This window comes from Protobothrops mucrosquamatus, unplaced genomic scaffold (assembly GCF_001527695.2).
Source record: "Protobothrops mucrosquamatus isolate PMUCROS unplaced genomic scaffold, P.Mucros_1.0 scaffold993, whole genome shotgun sequence".
NCBI lineage: Eukaryota > Metazoa > Chordata > Lepidosauria > Squamata > Viperidae > Protobothrops > Protobothrops mucrosquamatus.
The window spans coordinates 200,987-221,347 of NW_015387232.1; the positions used below are offsets into that span (position 1 = coordinate 200,987).

The 20,361-nt window shown below is 43.1% G+C and overlaps 1 protein-coding gene across 1 annotated transcript in view; it reads left to right on the top strand.

Annotated features, from left to right (window-relative positions):
* The window catches only part of LOC107290877 (von Willebrand factor A domain-containing protein 7-like), a 77,375-nt gene extending 57,538 nt beyond the window's left edge, over positions 1-19,837 (top strand). The window contains exons 11-18 of the mRNA XM_015819815.2: positions 742-1,007; positions 2,519-2,737; positions 5,177-5,349; positions 9,264-9,378; positions 13,493-13,697; positions 15,238-15,319; positions 18,434-18,657; positions 19,729-19,837. Coding sequence (XP_015675301.2) covers positions 742-1,007; positions 2,519-2,737; positions 5,177-5,349; positions 9,264-9,378; positions 13,493-13,697; positions 15,238-15,319; positions 18,434-18,657; positions 19,729-19,837 — 1,393 coding nt within the window. The remainder of the gene's footprint in view (positions 1-741; positions 1,008-2,518; positions 2,738-5,176; positions 5,350-9,263; positions 9,379-13,492; positions 13,698-15,237; positions 15,320-18,433; positions 18,658-19,728) is intronic.
* The last annotated feature ends 524 nt before the right edge of the window (positions 19,838-20,361 follow it).

Below are 20,361 nucleotides of genomic sequence, written 5' to 3' on the forward strand. Positions count from 1 at the left end.
AACTGTCTCGCTTGGAGTCACCTTCAGCTAGCATGTCATATAAGCCCCGGTCCCAATGTATAAAACCACATTAAATAAAAATGATAAATAGCAGGTGCAGGTAATCCTCGATTTACAAAGTGAACATTCAAAGTTACAACGGCACTGAAAAAAAGTGAGTTATGACTGTTTTTCACACTTACGACCACTGCAGCATCCCTGTGGTCATGTATCAAAATTCAGAAGCTTGACAACTGGTTCCTATTTATGACGGTTGCGGTGTCCCGGGGATCCCCTTTTGCGACGACTTTCTGACAAGCAAAGTCAATGAGGGAAGCCCGTTTCACTTAATAACCGTGTTACTAATTTAACGACTGCAGCGATTCATTTCATAACCGTGGCAAGAAAAATCGTAAAATGGGGCCAAACTCACTTAAAAAAATTTCTCCCTTAGCCACATAAATTCTGGGCTCCATTGTGGTCGTAAGTCAAAGGACTACCTTTAGAGCAGGGGTAGGCAACCTTGGCTCTTTTATGACTCATGGACTTCAACTCCCAGAATTCCTGAGTCAGCATAGCTGGAATTCTGGGAGTTGAAGTCCATGAGTCATAAAAGAGCCGAGGTTGCCTACCCCCTGCTTTAGAAGAACAAAAAGGCCCTTTCCTAAAACAATTTGCCTCTCTTTGGTAAACTCAGGAGAAGCCACTTAAAAGAAGAAATGTGTTTTTAATTTTGGCAGAGCCTCTTAAGAGGAACCCAAGAGCCTCTGGACGAGCTTACGACAACGTCTACGAAGGATTGGCATCCTTTTCCGGTGGCTACTATGTGAACACGAAGAAAAAACAACTTTCTAGGGCCCTTGGCCTACTGGAGATGTCCCTGAATGCCGCTCCTGTTAAAATAGCCCACAGTCGTGTGGATGGGTCTCAGTTCTCCTTCCCTGTGGATGAAACTCTCTCCCAAATATCAGTCTCAGTCAAGACTTTAAGGCGTGAGAGGTTCAACTTTAAGGTCTTGCAACCTTCAGGTAATTGAAGAGAGGACGAAAGTGAGTATACAAAACGTCACAAAAGGCTGCAGCTACACAAGCAAACACTTTCCCTTGTCTGCTGTGGGACAGGTGTAAAAAAAAGGGGGCGGGGCTTCAATTGCACAATCATGGATGCCCTGACTTGGAGGAAGCCATAATACCGGGCATTTTAACCTCTGCAAGTACAGGTAGTCCTTGACTTACAACAGTTCATTTAGTAACCATTCAAAGCTACGACATTGTAAGACGCTAAGAAAAAGACTCAGGCATGTCTTGAGCAGAGATTTGAAGCTGCTGCAGAGCTGCTTGTCACAGCTTGAGGCAGCTTGAGAATCTCTGTGTGTTTATTGGTTTTTATATACTTTTTACATACATAGGCTTTACCATTCGATGCTGACATTTTACATTCACAAGTTTAATCATTAGATGCTGACATAAAGTTTCTTCATTGGAAAATTCTTTCATATAAGCAACTATTTCCTAGTAACACATTACATGATCAAAGACCAGGTAAAGAACAAATACAGGCAGATCAAAAGGAGAAAGAACTAACAAAGACAGGAAGAGATGGGAAGGAACTTAAGCATATTATCTGTTTAGGTAGGTGAGGCATTAAGTCAAAAGGGGATGACCTTCTGGCTGCTTCATTGGGACAAAGGGTATCAAAAGGTTATGAGGTTTGTGGGGGAGGAAAGCATGGCAGTTTGCTGCGCGTGCATTTTTCCCCACACGACATCACTAAAAAAGTGACTTAGGGCTGTGTCATGGTTCCGATTAGGGGAATACTTCAAAGAACCTCGAGGCATTGTTTACCTTAAAGTCTCTTTATTAGTGTAACACCCTTCCGCATGAACATGGTGGATGCCAAGATCTGAATTCCCCTCCCCTGAGCACATAATATTCAAGCACAATTCCCTCCTCCAATTAGCAGTCATAAATCACGTTCTCCAATCAGTTTGAAGGGCAAAGTTTCCCTTCCCTTCTGTAGCCTGCCTTTCTTATCTTAACTAATCCCCACACACATTCTTTCTCCTCCCCTCCCAGCATCATCTAATTTAACTCCAAAAGTACCACACAGCTTATACAGAGAGTGGCTGCCTCTTCATATTTTGTCAAAGCAAGAACATCCAATGTTAGCAGCGTTGACAGGCGGTTTTTAACACTTATGATCATTGCAGCATCCTCACGGTCACATGATCAAAATTCAGACCCTTGGCAGCCGACTCACCTTTATGATGGTTGCAGTGTCCCGGGGTCATGTGATCCCCTTTTGTGACCTTCTGAACAAGCAAAATCAATGGGGCAACCAGTTTCCCTTAACGACCGTGTTACTAATTTACCAACTTTACCGATTCGCATAACAACTGTGGCAACAAAAGTCATAAAGTGGGGGCAAAACTCACTTAACAAATGTTTCACTTAGCACAGAAATGGTGGACTCAATTGTGATCGTAAGTCAAGGACTGCCTCTAACGCAACTCATTCCTTTTTGTGACATTCCACGATAGGTGACCCATTCACAAAACCTCGAATGTTGGTTGACACAAGTAATCACAAGATCGTGAAGATATCTCCTATCCCTCAGCAAGGTCGGTGGACCGTGTCTGTGACTCCCAGGGGCTCTTACGAGGTAGACGTTAGAGGCAAGAGTTTGCTTGACTTTACCTACCAGATAATGGAAAAGCAGAATGGCTACATGCTTCCAATCCAAGGACAGCCTACAAAAGGTACGTTTTCAGTGTGCAGCAGCAGCCAAAAAAGTTAATACAATCCTGGGTTGTATAAACAGAGACATAGAACCAAGATCACGCCAAGTATTAGTACCGCTTTATAAAACCCTAGTGAGACCACATCTGGAATACTGCAACCAATTTGGGTCACTATACTACAAAAAAGATGTTGAGATTTGGAAAAAGTTCAGAGAAGAGCAACTAAAATGATCAAAGGCCTGGAGACTAAAACATATGAAGAACAGTTGCAGGACTTGGATTTGGCTAAAGAAAAGAAGAAACAGGGGCGACTTGACAGCAGTATTCCAGTATTTGAGTGGCTGTCACAAGAAGAGGGTGTCAAACTATTCTCCAAAGCACCAGAGGGCAAGAGAAGAAACAATGGTTGGAAACTAATCAAAAAGAGAAGCAACCTGGAATTAAGGAGAAACTTCCTAACAGTGAGGACAATTAACCGGTGGAACAATTTGCCTTCAGAAATTGTGGGCCTTCCATCAAGGGAGTTTTTTAAAAAGAGACAAGACAGTCACTTATCTGAAATGGTATAGGTTCTCCTGCTTGAGCAGGGGGCTGGACTAGAAGACCTCCAAGGTCCCTTCCAGCTGTATTCTATTCTAGTCAATTGTCAATAGAATTCTTTATTGGCCAAGTGTGATTGGACACAAGGAATTTATTTCCAGTGCATAAGCTGTCAGTGTACATACAAACAACCAGGTGATAGGTCTGTATCTGCAAGTATCTGTCATTGATAACAAAATGGAAGCTTATTTCCAAATTGCCCTCATACATCCATATATAAGTACTTACACCCATATATACATATACATATACACACACAAACACACACACACACACATATACAGTATTAATCACTGTCCATTTTGAATACATAGTGGAAAGAGGAAGCTTGAGAATTCACAAGGCTGACGCTATATGGAACAAAATTGTGACAGAATCTGGATGTTCTGTTTCAGATGCCTTTATATCTAGTTGTTTTGGCATGCAGTGTCCTATAGCAGCATCCTGAGGGGTGAGGTTGAAACAGTTTATGATCAGCATGTGAAGGGCCTGTAAATATTTTCTTAGCCCTCTTTCTGCTTCATGCAGTATAAAAGTCGTCAATGGAAGGCAGGCTGGTTGCAATGGTTTTTTTCTACAGTCCAAACTATCGGTTGAAATCTGTACCTGTCCTGTTTGGTTGCTGTGCCAAACCAAACAGTTACTGAGGTACAAATGACAGACTCAGTCATTCCTCTGGAGGAATTGAATCAGCAGATCCGCGGGCAATCTGAGCTGTCTGAGTTGACAAAGGAAGAACATTCTTTGTTGTGCTTTTTTAACAATGGTTCTAATATTAGGGGTCCTGGGAGATAATAGAACCTGAAGGTCTATACTGTTGATACTGTGTTGTCTAATATTGTAAGAGGTGGTGGAATATATCCTGTTGCGATCCTGGGGTTAAATCCCCCATTACCAACATCCATGCTAAAAAAAAAAAAAAAAGTCAGGGAAGGGTTTTAAGTGCCAAGAAAAATCCATTTCAGAAGAAAGTAGTAACTGGGAGAGGGATCTTGGAGGCTTAGTGGACAATCACTTAGATAGGAGCCAGCTGCAGTGTGCTGCAGCTGCCAAAAAAGCAAACACACTGTTAGGCTGCATTAACAGAGGGATAGAATCAAGATCACATGAAGTGTTAATACCACTTTACAATGCCTTGGTAAGGCCACACTTGGAATACTGCATCCAGTTTTGGTCACCACAATGTAAAAAAGATGTTGAGACTCTAGAAAGAGTGCAGAGAAGAGCAACAAAGATGATTAGAGGTCTGGAGGCTAAAACATATAAGGAACGGTTGCTGGAATTGAGTATGTCTAGTTTAATGAAGAGAAGGACTAGGGGAGACATGATAGCAGTGTTCCATTATCTCAGGTGTTGCTACAAAGAAGAGGGAGTCAAGCTATTCTCCAAAGCACCTGAAGACAGGACAAAGAAGTAATGGATGGAAATTAATCAAGGAAAGAAGCAACCTAGAACTTAGGAGAAGTTTCCTGACAGCCAGAACAATTAATTAGTGGAACAACCTGCCTCCAGAAGTTGTGAATACTCCAACACTGGAAGTTTCTAAGAAGAGACTGGACAGCCAGTTGTCTGAAATGGTATAGGGCTTCCTGCCTGAGCAGGGGGTTGTACTAGATGATCTCCAAGGTACCTTCCAACTTTATTATTATTATTATTATTATTATTATTATTATTATTATTATTATTATTATTATTATTATTATTATTGTTGTTGTTGTTGTTGTTGTTGTTAGTATTATTGTTGTTGTTATTGTTGTTATTATTATTATTATTATTATTATTATTATTATTAAGGAGTATTGAGGAAGAGAAAGGATTCTGGAGGGCTGCTCTGCTAACTTTCTACATCTTTCTCAGGATCAAACTATACCATCTCTTTAAAGATGCTGGGGCCAGCCAGAGGCACCCAGATGCAGCGTCTGATCATTTCTGATGGACTAGAAGGTCCTATTCACGCTATCATTTTAAACCAAACTTCTGATGCCCTCGGAAATAGCTTGGCCCTTGCTCCGATTCATCTGGATTCGTTGGTATGAACCACGGTTATTTTTTCATCTTCTGATCTGACTCCAAGTTGCATGACTGGTTACAACTCCCATGGTAACCAGGAGAATGTTCTTTCTAATGTCTATATATATATATTAACCCTATAATGTGACGGTAATATTAGTATTTATTCTTCTTATTATCTTCTTTACTTCCCTCTTTTATTGGTACAGGTAGTCCTTGACTTACAACAATGCATTTAGTGACACTGAGAAAAATGGCTTATGACCGATTTCCCACACTTACGATCATTGCAGCATCCCCCATTGTCACATGATCAAAATTTGGATGTTTGGCGATTGACTCATATTTAAGATGGGTGACGGGGTTTTCCGAATTTCTGACGAGCAAAGTTAATGAGGAAGGCAGATTCACTTAACAACCGCAGCGATTCACTTAACAAACATAGCAAGAAAGGTCATAAAATTGGGCAAAACTCGCTTAACAAATGTCTCATTTAGCAACATAAATTTGGGGTTCAGTTGCGATCGTAAATCGAGGACTATCTGTATTGTCATTATTCTCTCTGTTGCTTTGCATGTACAACTGAGTGCTTCTGTACCAATGACAAATTATTTGCGTGTCTAATCACACTTAACCAAATAAGGTATTCAGTTCAATTCAATTCAAATCTGCAAGCTTCTCAGTGGGAGCCATTTTGGACACCCACAGGTTGCTCCGCCAATGCCAAACCTACCCACTGAACCGTAAAGCGAGCTTAGCGTTCGCTGTCTGGTTTTATCAAGTCAAAGGAATCCTACTTTTGAAGATCTAATTGCTCAGTCACTCAGCTTCTCTTCACAGCCAATCACAGAGTAGGAAAACCTTTTGGTTTGGACCTCAAGTTCACCCAGAGGAAGGGGGTGCCGATATTTATTTATTTATTTTTAACAAATATTTTATTGAGTTTTTTAAGGGTAACAAGGGAATAGGGTCAACAGAGGTAAAACAAAGGGAGACATACAAAAGGGTTAAACCAAAGGAAGGGGGTCAACACAAAAGTGGGATCAATCCCACAAAATAACATCGCTTCAGCAAGTAAACCCGTCCAGGTATACATATTAAATTATTTATTACATTTATATCCCGCCCTTCTCCTTGCGGACTCAGGGCGGCTAACAATCAGATAAAATACACACATACAATACACGTTTAAAATTAATTAAAAAGAAATATTTGAGTCTGTTCCAATTAAAAGTAATTAAAACCCCTTTAAAATCCCTTAGGCCAGTCCCGCAAGCTGGAACAACCATGTCTTGAGGGCGCGGCGGAAGGAAGGGAGATCAGGGATCACCCTGATCTCTGGGGGCAGATTACTCTAGTATTAAACAGCTTTCAACATAGTCATGTAAATAACAAGTTAATCAATATATCTCATTCATTTTACTAATTAACAATGCTTTTAATACTAATTAGTTGTAATAACTTTAAAATAGTAATATATTACTTATTGGTTATAATTTACTATATATCACAAATACGGGAAAAAAAGAAAAAAACAGAAAAAGACAAGTTCATACAAATAATCTATATAAATAAAAATGTAAATGTTCGTTTGTTCAAAATCTTAAATCTCCGAAAGTTCTTCACCGATTGCTTTGAAATTTTGACACAATGTTGCATTCGAATACGCGCGTGTTTTTATATACCTATATTATATATATGTCACACCTGTGACAGGTAAAAACATGCTTTTTTGAAAAACAGCGCCATCTGTTGGACATAAAAGCAACACACGCTACGATTTTACGATTCCATTTCAATGTTTCCGATTTACGATCCATTTACGATTTCCAAATTTCCAATTTTACAATTCCATTTCAATGTTTCCGATTGCATTGTTAAATTGAATTTTCATAGATTTCGATTTATTTTCATTTTGATTTAATTATTTCGTGTGACATTGCGTTGGAATTGATGCACAGAGAATGAATAACAAAAAATATTGTATACCCACAAGCATTGTGAAATTAAACATATTAGAAACGTGCGCTTTCTCTTTTCTTTCTTTTCCATTTAACCAGACTGAGCCACAGCAACGCGTGGCCAGGTACAGCTAGTCATGAAATATAAATACAAATTATCAATTATCTCTTTAAGTTTCATAACCTTTTCTCATTCTATCGTATTGCTAACCATTGGTAAATTTTTTCCCATGTTTTAAAATAAATTGTATCTTCTTTCTCTTTCATTTCTAAAGTTAATCTATCCATTTCTGCACAATCAAGTACTTTTGTTATTATAATCTGATCAGATGGTAAATTTTAATTTTTCCAAAATTGGGCAAATGGGTGCCGATATTTATTAATATCCTCATTTCTATTGGCCTTTACCAGCTTTCCATTGAAAGTAATGCCCAAATGGGGTACAATAAATCAAAACCAGCAGAAACTATACAGATGGTTCTTGACTTATTCAGTTAGTGACCGTTCAAAGTCACAACCGCACTGGAAAAAAGTGACTTATGACTGTTTTTCACACGACCATTGCAGCATCCACGTGGTCATATGATCAAAATTTGGACTCTTGGCAACTGGTTCATATTTACGACGGTCGCAGTATCCCAGGGTCATGTGATCCCCTTTTGCGACTTTCTGACAAGCAAAGTCAATGGGGGAGCCAAATTCATTGAACAACCGTGTTACTAACTTAGCAGCTGCAGCAATTCGCTTAACAACTGCGGCAAGAATGGTTGTAAAATGGGGCAAAACTCACTTAACAAGTGTGTCGCTTAGCAACAGACATTTTGGGCTCAATTGCGGTCATAGGTTGAGGACTTCCTGTATCTGTACAAAGTTACAAACTTTACAAAATATCAGATTGGGCCTAAAGTATCAAAAAGGACCAAATTACCTTTAACATGAGTAAAATAAATAAGAAGCCATTCCTGGTTATCATAATATTCTTTAGTATCCATATCAATGTTAACACTAGTTTAACGAAGAGAAGGACGAGGGGGGACATGATAGCAGTGTTCCAATATCTCAGGGGCTGCCACAAAGAAGAGGGAGTCAAGCTATTCTCCAAGGCGCCTGAAGGCAGGACGAGAAGCAACGGGTGGAAACTAATCAAGTAGAGAAGCAAATTAGAACTAAGGAGAAACTTCCTGACAGTTAGAACAATTAACCAGTGGAACAACCTGCCTCCAGAAGCGGTGAAGGCTCCAACACTGGAAGTTTTTAAGAAGAGACTGGACAGCCATTTGTCTGAAATGGTGTAGGGTTTCCTGCCTGAGCAGGGGGTTGGACTAGATGACCTCCAAGGTCCCTTCCAACTTTACTACTACTACTACTACTACTACTACTACTATTATTATTATTATTATTATTATTATTATTATTATTATTATTATTATTATTATTATTATTATTATTTATAATATTTTAATGTTATCCTGTTGTTTTTACTGGGTTGCAAGCCATCTGGATGAGATGGGTGGCATATAAATTTAATAAATAAATAAATGCCTCCTCTGTTATGAGAATATGAGCTAGTATGGCGCAGTGGTGCTCAACTAGAAGCCGGGGGAACCCAGGTTATAGTCACCCTTCACAAAAATTCCCTTGGGCGAGGGAGTTAAATATAATAAATATATAATCAACCGAAGAAATGTAATCACAGTGTAAAACAGCAGCATTAAAAACAGATTGCTCCAGTTAGAACTATTCATACAAAGGATTAAGACAAATACCCAAAACGAAAAAAGAAAAAAAAGCAGAGTCAAGGTTTTCTTCTGTAGCCAGCTATTACTGTTACTGCAAAAATGATGATAGCTATAATTTCTTAAGCCTTTAAGGACTTGGTTTATCTTTATTTAAAAGGCAGCTTCTCGGCATCTGAGTACAGTATCTGCCCGGAACAGCAGATAGATTCCATTAATTCCCTTTTTACCTTCCAGTCTCCGATGCTGAAATTAGAAGGTCTGTCTCCCAGCAACCTGCCCTTCTCACGTCTCAACATCAATCCTATCCATGTGGCGTCAGTGAGGATTCTACCCCTGGCAGACCAAGATAGTAAGTCCCTGGCAGCAGTATGAAAACTTCCTTTGCCATTTTGATCCATCTAAGGCAGGGGTGTCAAACTCAATTTCATTGAGGGCCGCATCAGCATTGCAGTTGCCCTCAGGGAGGCGGGGGGCAGGGGGGGCAGCCAACGGTGGGCGTGGATGGAGTGGGTGGGGCCTACTGGGTGGGCATGGCCAGCTCTACATCGCTCGCGTCAAGGGTGCCTGTGGGGGCCTGGGCAGGAGTGGGACAGATCTGAGGGTCTCTGGCAGAAGGGGTTAGGACCGGGGCAAGCGCCAAGGCATGGTCCATTTCTTCATTCCTCACAAAGGGTGACACTTCCCCAGCATGCACCCAGGGGGCGGGGGTGACGCAGCAGGGGCTGGTTCCTTGTTGTTTCCAGACAGCCTTGTGGAGCTAAGACTGAATGCGTTTCAGCATAGATGGCCACCACAAAATTGTACATTGGCTCCTGGCCGGCCTGGGCCAGGGCCAAGGCAGCGGGGGCCGTTCCCTCACTGTTTCCAGGATGGCTTCGCTGGCCACATGAAACCACTTCGCGGGCCGCATCCGGCCCCCGGGCCTTGTGTTTGACATGTCTGATCTAAGACAAGGGTCCTCAACCCCCGGTCCGTGGACCGGTACCAGGCTGCAGCATGCCAACAACCGGTCCGCACAAACAATCAAAGCTCCATCCGTGGGATGCAGGCAGCACACAAAACCATGCACTGTCCGGTCTGTGGGAAAAACCTTTCTCCACGGAACCAGTCCCTGGTGCCCAAAAGGTTGGGACCTCTGATCTAAGACTACCCGATCTGTGAGCAAAAAGGAAATGTCCACCAGATGGCAACAAAGGGACACAGAAACAAATATATAAGAGTTTGCTGCCATTTATTGGTCATTTGAATTTTTGCAAGTCAGATCTAGTGGACCCAAAGGTGGGTTTTCCAAAAGGGCAACTTTCTTGGTTTTATCCTTAACATTTTGCTTCTCATCCAAGAAGCTTCTCCAGTTCTTCTTTACTTCAGAACCGAAGTCCCAAAGATGCTTTTTCATAAGGCAACAGGAAACTTCTCATCCAAGAAGCTTCTTCAGCTCTGACTGTATGGTGGGGAATGAATCCAGTCAGAGCTGAAGAAGCTTCTTGGATGAGAAGCGAAACATCTTTAAAGGAAAAACAAGAAATCCAGTTGCCTCATGAAGAAGCATCTTTGGGACAAGTATGATCTGGATGACTAAGAATCTCCATAGATATTCAAAACTGAAGAAGCTTCTTGGATGAGAAGCAAAATGTTAAGGGAAAAACCCAAGAAAGTCTAGTTGTCTTTTGGAAAAAGCAGCTTTGGGACAACCATGACCTAGAAAATTGAGAATCTCTATAGACAGATCTAGTGGATCTATACAGTATCTACCTGTGGAACCCTTGGTTCTCTCTGAACTTGGTTGTTTCCTGGCAGACATTTTGTTCCCCGATTACATAACAGATGTTACAACTAAGTAATTAGATCTTACTTAGTCAGGGACCAAAACTTCTGCAAGCAATCAACCAAGCACAGAAAGCTTCAAGGACTCCACAGTTCAACCCATGAGCTACATAGATTCTCTTCTACTAGTGTTACATCTACCTACCTTCCCTTCAGAATCCATAGACACCGCTAAGAAGAATGTTGAAAGTCTATGGAGATTCTCGGTCATCCAGGTCATGGTTGTCCCAAAAGTGATTTTTCAAAAGGCAACTGGACTTTCTTTGTTATTGCTTGAAGATGTTTTACTTCTCATCCAAGAAGCTTCTTCAGTTCTGACTGAATGGTGCAGAATGGAAAGATTTATATTCCCTTTGCAGTCCTCTGCTCGTTAGCACTGTCTCTGAGAGTCGTGGAAGCCACTTGGAGTTTTATCAGTTCTGACTTCAGTCAGAACCGAAGAAGCTTCTTGGATGAGAAGCAAAACATCTTCAAGCAAAACAAGGGAAGTCCAGTTGCCTTTTGGAAAAGTACCTTTGGGACATGAATGTTGAAACAAACCAAGGGTGTAGAACCGCATTTTTCAAATTTTGAGACATGTGGACTTCAACTCCCAGAATTCCCTATCCAGCCACCCCTGAAGACTCCCATTAATTCTCATTCCAGAAAAAAAATATTGGAGTAATCTTTAGACAATTTTAAAAAAAACCAGAAATATTCTCCATTTCACTATTCAAAGCAGGCAAAACTGCTGATATAAATGCAGTGCCTGAAGACACCTGGACACCAACATCTGTTTGCTATTCAGGAACCAAAAGGCTCTCTTTCTTTTTCCTTTTCCTTTCATAGCAGTTATTGAAACAGAATGAAAAAGGAAGTCAGCATGCTGTAAAACATGTTCCCAGCCTCTAATATCAGCTTTGTTTCCAACAGTATTTCAGCTCCATGGAAACCTGCAAGTCAGTCTTAGAAAATAAATATTATGAATGCCCAGTAAAAGGTGACCCATCTTCTCAGAAAAACAAAACAAAAGTACAGTAATCCTTGACTTATGACTGTAATTGAACCTGGAATTGCAGGTGTAAGTCGTGGTGGTTGTTAAGCAGGCCACCACGTTGACTATGCCTAATTTCACAACCTTTTTTGTAGCGGTCGTTAAGCAAACACAGCAATCATTAAACAAACCCATTTTCTCCAATGGGCATTTTTTGCTGGAAACTGCCCCCAAAAAAGCTGCCAAAAAAACAGGGTCATGTGACTGCAGGATGTTGCAAATGGCCATAAAGGTGAGCTGGTTGCCAAGTGCCCAAAATGTGATCATGTGACTATCCGGGGGGGCGGGACAGCCATTGTAACTTCAAAATCAGGTCAAAAGCCCTCTGTGGAGATCCATTGTAACTTCAAATAGTCACTAAGCAACAGGTTGTTAAGTGAGGACTATAGGTAGTCCTCGACTTTCAACCATTCATTTACAACGTTACAATGGCACTGGAAAAAATGACTTATGGCCGCTTTTCACAGTTACGACCTTTGCAGCACACCCATAATCACGTGATCAAAATTCAGACGCTTGGCAACTGGTTCATATTTATGACCATTGCTGTGTCCCAAGGTCATGTGATCTCCTTCTGCAACCTTCTGACAGAGACAATGAGGAAACCAGGTTAGCCATGTAACTAAGTTAACCACTGTAATGATTCACTTAACGACTGTGGCAAGAAAGGTCATAAAATGGGGCAAAACTCACTTAACAAATGTCTCACTTAACAATAGAAATTTTGGACTCCTTTGTGGCCGTAAGTCAAGGACCACCTGTCCCTTCTTGGGAAGGCAACCCTTCCCGAGTTCTTCATCCTTTCGGGATTCTCTCCATCCTACCTGTCCCCTGTGAGGGACAGGAGGATGGAGAGAAACCCGAAAGGATGAATAATAATAATAATAATAATAAACCCTTTATTATCAAAGTATAACATGTATACAGTGAAATTGGCTGAGCCTCCCTCTGTGCACCCCCCTCACCACAAACTCACGGTGACTACAACCCCCCAACTTATTTCACCCTGTGAACTAATTGCACATCACGCTGGCCTCACGAGTCTGTCATGCATAAAGTTATAAAGTTATGTCCCATTCAGAAGCCTTACAGCCCATGGATAAAAGCTGTCCTTCAGCCTGTTGGTACGGCTGGCTAGGTTTCTGTATCTCCTACCCGATGGTAGGAGAGTAAAAAGGTACCGACCATGGTGTGAGTCATCCCTGAGAATTTTCCTCACTCTGCCAAGGCAACGAGCCCTGGCGATGTCATCCAGTGGAGTCAGGGAACAGCCCACGATGTCTTGTGCCGTGCTCACCACCCTTGGTGGTGAGGGGGGGGGCACTTGGGAAGGGTTGCCTTCTAATAAATGAATCTGGCTTTCAACAAATGCCATCCGATAAATGGTAGTTTTGAGACTGATCACTCATTCCTATAGCAGTCATTTGGGTCTAAGGTTATTCTTCCCCCACGATAACCATCGTCTTTCAGTGCCTATAACAGGTCCTCAGCAAGTTCAGCGGAACCATCGGTACCAAATGGTGGGGACCTCCATTACGTGACCGCTCAAAGTCACCTTTCATTGCAAGTTGTCCCCATCTTCAGTGTGCCCTATTGTATTTCCAAGGTAACTTGTTGCCCGGTGGGAGCGTAGAGTTCTCTGTCCAGGTGGTGAATGATGGATCCGCTGCAACATTCACCTTTAACGTCCGCGATGACCTGGGTTTCACACAGACCTTTAGACCTACACAAGGTTTCCTGAGGAAAGGAGAGAGCACCATTCTCACGGCGACTTTTGTGGCACCTGCCAAGAGCTCTGACTTTGCCTCAAGGTAGGATAACGTTTTAGAAATCGTGTGTCGGGTCTGCCATCTTCAGCGTCTTCACTTTGCTGGCATCCTTGCCATAAGTTGCACGGGAGGGGGAGGGGGAATTTGGGGCAGTAATATGTGGGCCTGGGAATGAGAAGACAAACAGCGGGAGGGGTGACATGTTGACGAGAGGTGCCAAACCGGAATAAACCAGCCTCCAAGGACACCTGGCCTGGGAACCGAATGCGAAACTGCAGTGAGAGGCGCCAAACATCTGAGCCGTTCCCAAAATATCCAAAAGGCATCCTATTGGACACTGATGGACTGGTCAAGTGGGGAGGGCCAGGAAAAGGGGTGAAAGTGTAACCTTTGCATGGGAATATTCGGATCTAGCTTTACTTTCACTGTAACCACTTAACTTTAGTAAAAGAACCTATCACTTCAATCAAATGGAGTCAAGGGTCTTTCTTTCCTAAATGTCTAAGCTGGAGCTGGTTTGACATCATATTGCTAACTTAACAACTGCAGTGATTCACTTAACAACTGTGGCAGGAAATGGGGCAAAGTTCACTTAACAGTCTCTCTTAGCAACAGAAACGTTGGGCTCAGTTGTGGTCATAAGTCAAGGACTACCAGTATCGGTATAAAAGTAGCTTTCCTCTCCTTCTACTGAATCCAGTTTCTAAACCAGGGGTAATCATCCTTGGTTCTTTTATGACTCGTGGACTTCAACTCCCAGAATTCCTGAGCCAGCTGTGCTGGCTCAGGAATTCTGGGAGTTGAAGTCCACGAGTCATAAAAGAGCCAAGGTTGACTACCCCTGTTCTAAACCATAATGGCTGGGTTTGGGCAGTACACTAAGCCAAAACCCAAACAATGGCATTTTGGTTTAGTGCAATATACAAACCCAGTTGTTAGAAACCCACTGCCTGCCTCAATCATTCATGCCATCTTTAAGCAACCTTCTACTGTACATTTATCTACAATTTTGCTTGGATTAAAAGGAAGGATTCCTTAGAAGGAAACTTAAAGCAGATAGGATTGCAGTTCCTGTACTTAATCTTGGAGAGAGAGAGTCTGAAAGCCACGGTTTGTCATTTTCTAACTTCTTTCGGTTATTGTAAATTTGAAATTGGGTCAGAGCCAGTCCTGAATAGTAATGTGAGCGCCGGATTGTCTGAAGTGTGGGAGGCTTTTCATATCACCCTTCCAAAGAGGAATGGGTCAACTCATCATGGCCAACTCGCCGTGGAGCAATTTGCCACGGCTCACTCACAATTCAATAATTCAATTTAATTATTTACAATAATTTTTTAAAAAAATAATTTTTGTCATTCACATTTCATTTTGTCCCTTCTTTGGCATCCTTTTTTTAATAATTCTATTCCACAATTTCTTTGATATTAGTGTAATTCTTCTCCCACAGTGAGTTGTCCTGCGGCTAGTTGGACACAGCAAGTTGTCGCAGGGTGAGTTGGCCACAGCACGTTGGCTGTGGCAACTTTGCCCCTTCCAAAGATATGCCTGCATTATTAACAATCATCATTAACTTTTCTTTCAGTCTTGCAACATTTACAGCGAAAACCAGTTCATCGCAAAATTACCTGACTCTGCCCATCACTGTCATTCCCAAAACAGCGTTGGTGAGTCTCATCCACTCAGATGGTTCCCAGATTATTGCTAAACTTCTGAAAATTTGTTCATGTGTTCTATAGTGCAGTCTTTCTCAACCTTAGCAACTTTAAGATATGCGGACTTCAATTCCCAGAATTCCTCAGCCAAGGAGAACATCATAATCTACAATCTTGGTTTTTTTTCTTGGTTTTGCAGCGCCAGTTTTGGTTCTCTGCCTTGTCACGATCCAGACCAATATCTTAGGAGAAACAGCTGTTGCTCCTCCAAAAAGCAAGGGAAGATACAAGCACAGACTTAAATGGAGCCACTTTGTTTTATATTAGCTAAATTTAAATCAAAAGATTGGGGTGAAGGTTTCTCAACTTGCAGACAATAGCTCACAGTCCAGCACCATATTCCTGCTCTTTTTGGTTTACTTGATTTAAGGCAGTGGTTCTCAACCTGTGGGTCGGGACCCCATTTGGGGTCAATCGACCATTTCACGGGGGTCACCAAGCAAGGCTGTCCGCCATTTTTTGTCCGCCATTTTTTCCCCTTTTCCGGCAGGTGCCTTACCTCCCTTGGGCTGGGCCAGCTGGTGGTCGGCCTGCTCGGTCTCTGCCGCTTGCCAGCTACGCCTCAGCTGGCACAGGGGGCGGAACCACGCATGCGTGGCGCTCCCAGGCAGGGAAAGTCCTCGACTTACGACCGGTTGGGTAGTCCTCGACTTACGACCGGTTTAGTCCTCGACTTACGACCAGTTTAGTCCTCGACTTATGGCCGGTTGGGGTCGCGGCATTAAAAAGGTTGAGAACCACTGATTTAAGGGGAAAACAGTAAGGGAGCCTTTCTCTAGCCCAGTGTTTCTCAAACTTGGTAACTAGGATGTTTGAACTTCAACTCCCAGAATTCCCCAGCCAAAATGGACATCCTCATTTCGTTTCTGCAACAATGCAGAAGCAACTAGCCCTCACCCGTTTCCAAGATGGGGTTTCAACTTCCAAGTCTAATCACGGTCCTCAGATATCTGGTTGCCTTCACATCCATCTTTGATTTGCTTATTGAGCTCAGCTACATGGGATTAGAATCAGAATCACAATCACAAGAGTTGAAAGGGACCTTGTAGGTCAGGCAATGGGGAAAAAGTCCCGGTACGTCGCGCAACATCACATGATGTCACGAATTTGACATGCCTGTTGTAGGTCATCTAGTCCAGGGCTTTTCAACCTTTTCACCCATTGTACCACTTTTAGGATATGGCAATATCTGAGTATCACCAGTCGCCTAGCAAGGTGTCAAAAACTTGACCCCCCCAAAAAAAAGGAAAAAAGTGATAAAGTACAGGTAGTCTTCGATTTACAATAGTTCGCTTAGTGACTGTTCCAAGTTACAATGGCACTGAAAAAGTGCCCCCCAAGCCACAGCCAAGCAAGTCACCTGCCTGCCCACCCGGTGGCGCTCTTCCTCCTGTCCGAGGTTTTCATTGTTGTGAGCCTTTCTGTTGAGGATTGGCAGTGGAGACGGGGTGGGGGGTGTTTGGTTTTTATTCCCCCCCGTCTGCTGGGTGGTTGTAGCAGGTTTTGGTCACTTCACATGACCCTGGGACACTGAGACTGTCATAAATAGGAATCAGTTGCCAAGCATCTGAATGTAAATCACAAGACCCTGGAGATGCTGCAATATTCCAGCTGATCGGTGCTTCTTCTGGGTTCAGCAGAAGTGGCAGGATCAGCGCCGAGCTCCAGCTGGAACCTGGCGCTGATCCTGGCGCTTCTGCTGAGCCCTGACAGCCCTGCAGCTCCAGCCATCTCTCGCTCAGGCTTGTGCGGTGCTGCCACCGGTTCAGCTCATTCCCCTCCCCCGCTACCACTTTTCTAGGATGGTCGCGTACCACCTGCCAGGTACCAATGTACCACAGGTGGTACCTGTACCACTGGTTGAAAAGCCCTGATCTAGTCCAATCCCCCGCCAAGCAGGAGTCCCTACACCATTTCTGACAGATGGCAGTCCAGTCTCTTCTTGAAAGCCTCCAGTAATGAAGCACCACCAACAACTGAAGGCAGCCTATTCCATTGATTGATTGTTCTCACTGTCAGAAAATTTCTCCTTATTTATAGGTTGAATCTCTCCTTGCTCAGTTTCCATCCGTTATTCCTTGTCTGGTCTTCAGGTGCTTTGGAAAATAGATTGACCCCCTCCTCTCTGTGACAGCCTCTCAAATATTGGAAGACTGCTATCATGTCATCCCTGGTCCTTCTCTTCACTAGACTAGCTATGCCCAGTTCCTGTAACCGTTCTTCATATGTTTTAGCCTCCAGTCCCCTAATCATCTTTGTTGCTCTTCTCTGCACTTTTTCTAGAGTCTCACTATCTTTTTTATAGTGTGGAGACCAAAACTGGTTGCAGTGTTCTAGATGTGGTCTTACTAAGGCTTTATAGAGTGGTATTAGTACCCTCACGTGATCTTGATTGAATCCCTCCGTTAATGCAACTTAGGATTGCATTGGCTTTTTTGGCTGCCGCCACACACTATTAGCTCATATTTAATTGATTGTCCATTAAGACTCCAAGATCCCTCTCACAGTGGCTGCTATTAAGCCTGGTTTCACCCAATCTATATGTGTACTTTTGGTTTTTCTTGCCTAAGTGTAAGACTTTACTTTTCTCTACATTGAATTTCATTTTGTTAGATAGGGCTCGGTGTTCACGTCTGTCAAGTTCCATCTGGATTAGTGTTGCTATTCAGTCAGGCACAAATGTCTACTCCAGGGGTTCCCAACCGAGGGTGCTCGCACCCCCTGGGGGTGCAAGATGATATTCCAGGAGGTGCGAAAACTTGGGTTTTCAAAATTATAGTGTATTCAGTGTTTCTCAGCCTTGACAATTTTAAGGCATGTGGACTTCAACTCCCAGAATTCCACAGCCAGCAATGCTGGCTGTGGAATTCTGGGAGTTGAAGTCCACATGCCTTAAAATTGTCAAGGTTGAGAAACACTGATGCATAATTCATTGCCGTTATTTTTAACTTTTGTAAGGGGTGCGAGAATATATCAGAAGCGTTCTAGGGGTGCGGAGTGTAGAAAAGGTTGGGAGTCGCTGGTCTACTCACAAGGAGGGTTAATAAATATATGCTCTTCCTTCAGGAAACTGAAGAAAACCCACCAGTCTATCACCTTCTCCATTTCTATATGCCTTGTGGAGCTGACAGCCAGCACAGACCCAACTGCTCTCAACACATCTGGCACATGACATTTTCTGCTGAGGATGCTGAAACTGCTGTTAGTGTCCAGATCAGCCCGGATCCCCGTGCTTTATCTTGTCGCCCAGAAGAGGAGGGCAATGATAAGAAGCTTATCTGTGATTACAAGTTTGTATCTCTGTTTTCTAAACATCTGTATTACAGAATGTAGAGTCATTAACCTGCTGCTCTCCAGATGTACTTGAGCAATATTTATTTTATTTATTTATTTAGAACATTTAGATAGCCGCCTACTCACTCACAGCGACTCTAGGCGGCCTACAAACAGTAAAAAAAACAAAAAGTAGAAAAAAATAAAAAAGATAAAAAACAATAACCCACCACCCCACATACCCACCCCCAGCCACAGTACACAATTAAATAAGCCATCTGATGGGCTCCATCACACTCTGGGTTCCCTAGGCCAGGGCTTTTCAACCAGTGGTACGGGTACCACCTGTGGTACATTGGCACCTGGCAGGTGGTACGTGACCATCCTAGAAAAGTGGTAGCGGGGGAGGGGAATGAGCTGAACCGGTGGCAGCACCGCACAAGCCTGAGCGAGAGATGGCTGGAGCTGCAGGGCTGTCAGGGCTCAGTGGAAGCGCCAGGATCAGCGCCAGGCTCCAGCTGGAGCTCAGCGCTGATCCTGGCACTTCTACTGAGCCCAGAAGAAGCGCCGATCAGCTGGAATGTTGCAGCACCTCCAGGGTCTTGTGATTTACATTCAGATGCTTGGCAATTAAGTCTTATTTTCAGGGAAATATGGTACTAAATGCATCCCTCTGGCTGACAATCTTAACTGGGGCTTATTTTTGGGGTGTGGCTTATATTACGAGCATCCTGAAAAATCATGCTAGGGCTTATTTTCCAGTTAGATCTTATTTTCAGGGAAACAGGGGTATTATAATAAGCTAGAGATTGCCAAGATTTATATATCTACGTGCCTTAGCTAGCATCCTTCTAGTGTGTCCTTCTGACTTGTAACTTTCTTGTTGCTAAGCAGTAGTGTCCCCACCAGTTGTTACACTCCTCGCAGCTGCAACTTTCTGCCTCAGTGATTCCATTAACAAACTTTCCTAATTCCAACCTCAGTTCTTCGTTCTGACTTTGCCAGTCTTTCGGAAAGCTCTTTTTCTGTTTCCCAGGCCCCTTTACCGTCTCCTGTTTAGCCCTCTTCTTTGTTTATCTCCTCTCTAGGTCAAGCTGCTGTTCTCCTTTAGCCGAGATCCTGATCAGTGATGAGAATGGCAACGTGAACAATTTCACCGTGGATTACAACACACAGCCTCCCACCCCAGCCTTGTGAGTTCTGACATACTTGAGTTTCTTTCTTTCTTTTTTTCCTACTGCATGTTTTATTAGTTTATCAAAATATAAAATACGAAGAGAAATTCAAAAAAGGAATAAAAATCTAGGAGGGGGGGAGGCAAAAGGGAAAAAAAAACAGTGTAAAGAGGGAAAGGGACAGAAAAAGGCACCAACTTCCCATTCTCTTTAGCACAGCAGAAGATAACATTATAACCTCAACTATTTACTGTTACACAACTGTATGTACTAGCCCAGTGATGGCGAACCTATGGCACGCGTGCCAGAGGCGGCACTCGGAGCCTCTCTGTGGGCACACGTGCCGTTGCCCCAGCCTCGCGTCCCCCCATGACCCCCTCCTCACCAGCAGCCCCCTGGAGGAGAGTTGCCCCCGAGTGTGGCCCACATGAAGCAGCGCAGCCAAGGACATGGCAGCCAGGCAGCATAGACAAGACTCTGCCCTCACGCCCCATCCTGTACGGTTGATGCTGTGGGGCGTGGGCAGACGGCGTGGCCGCCATGGCA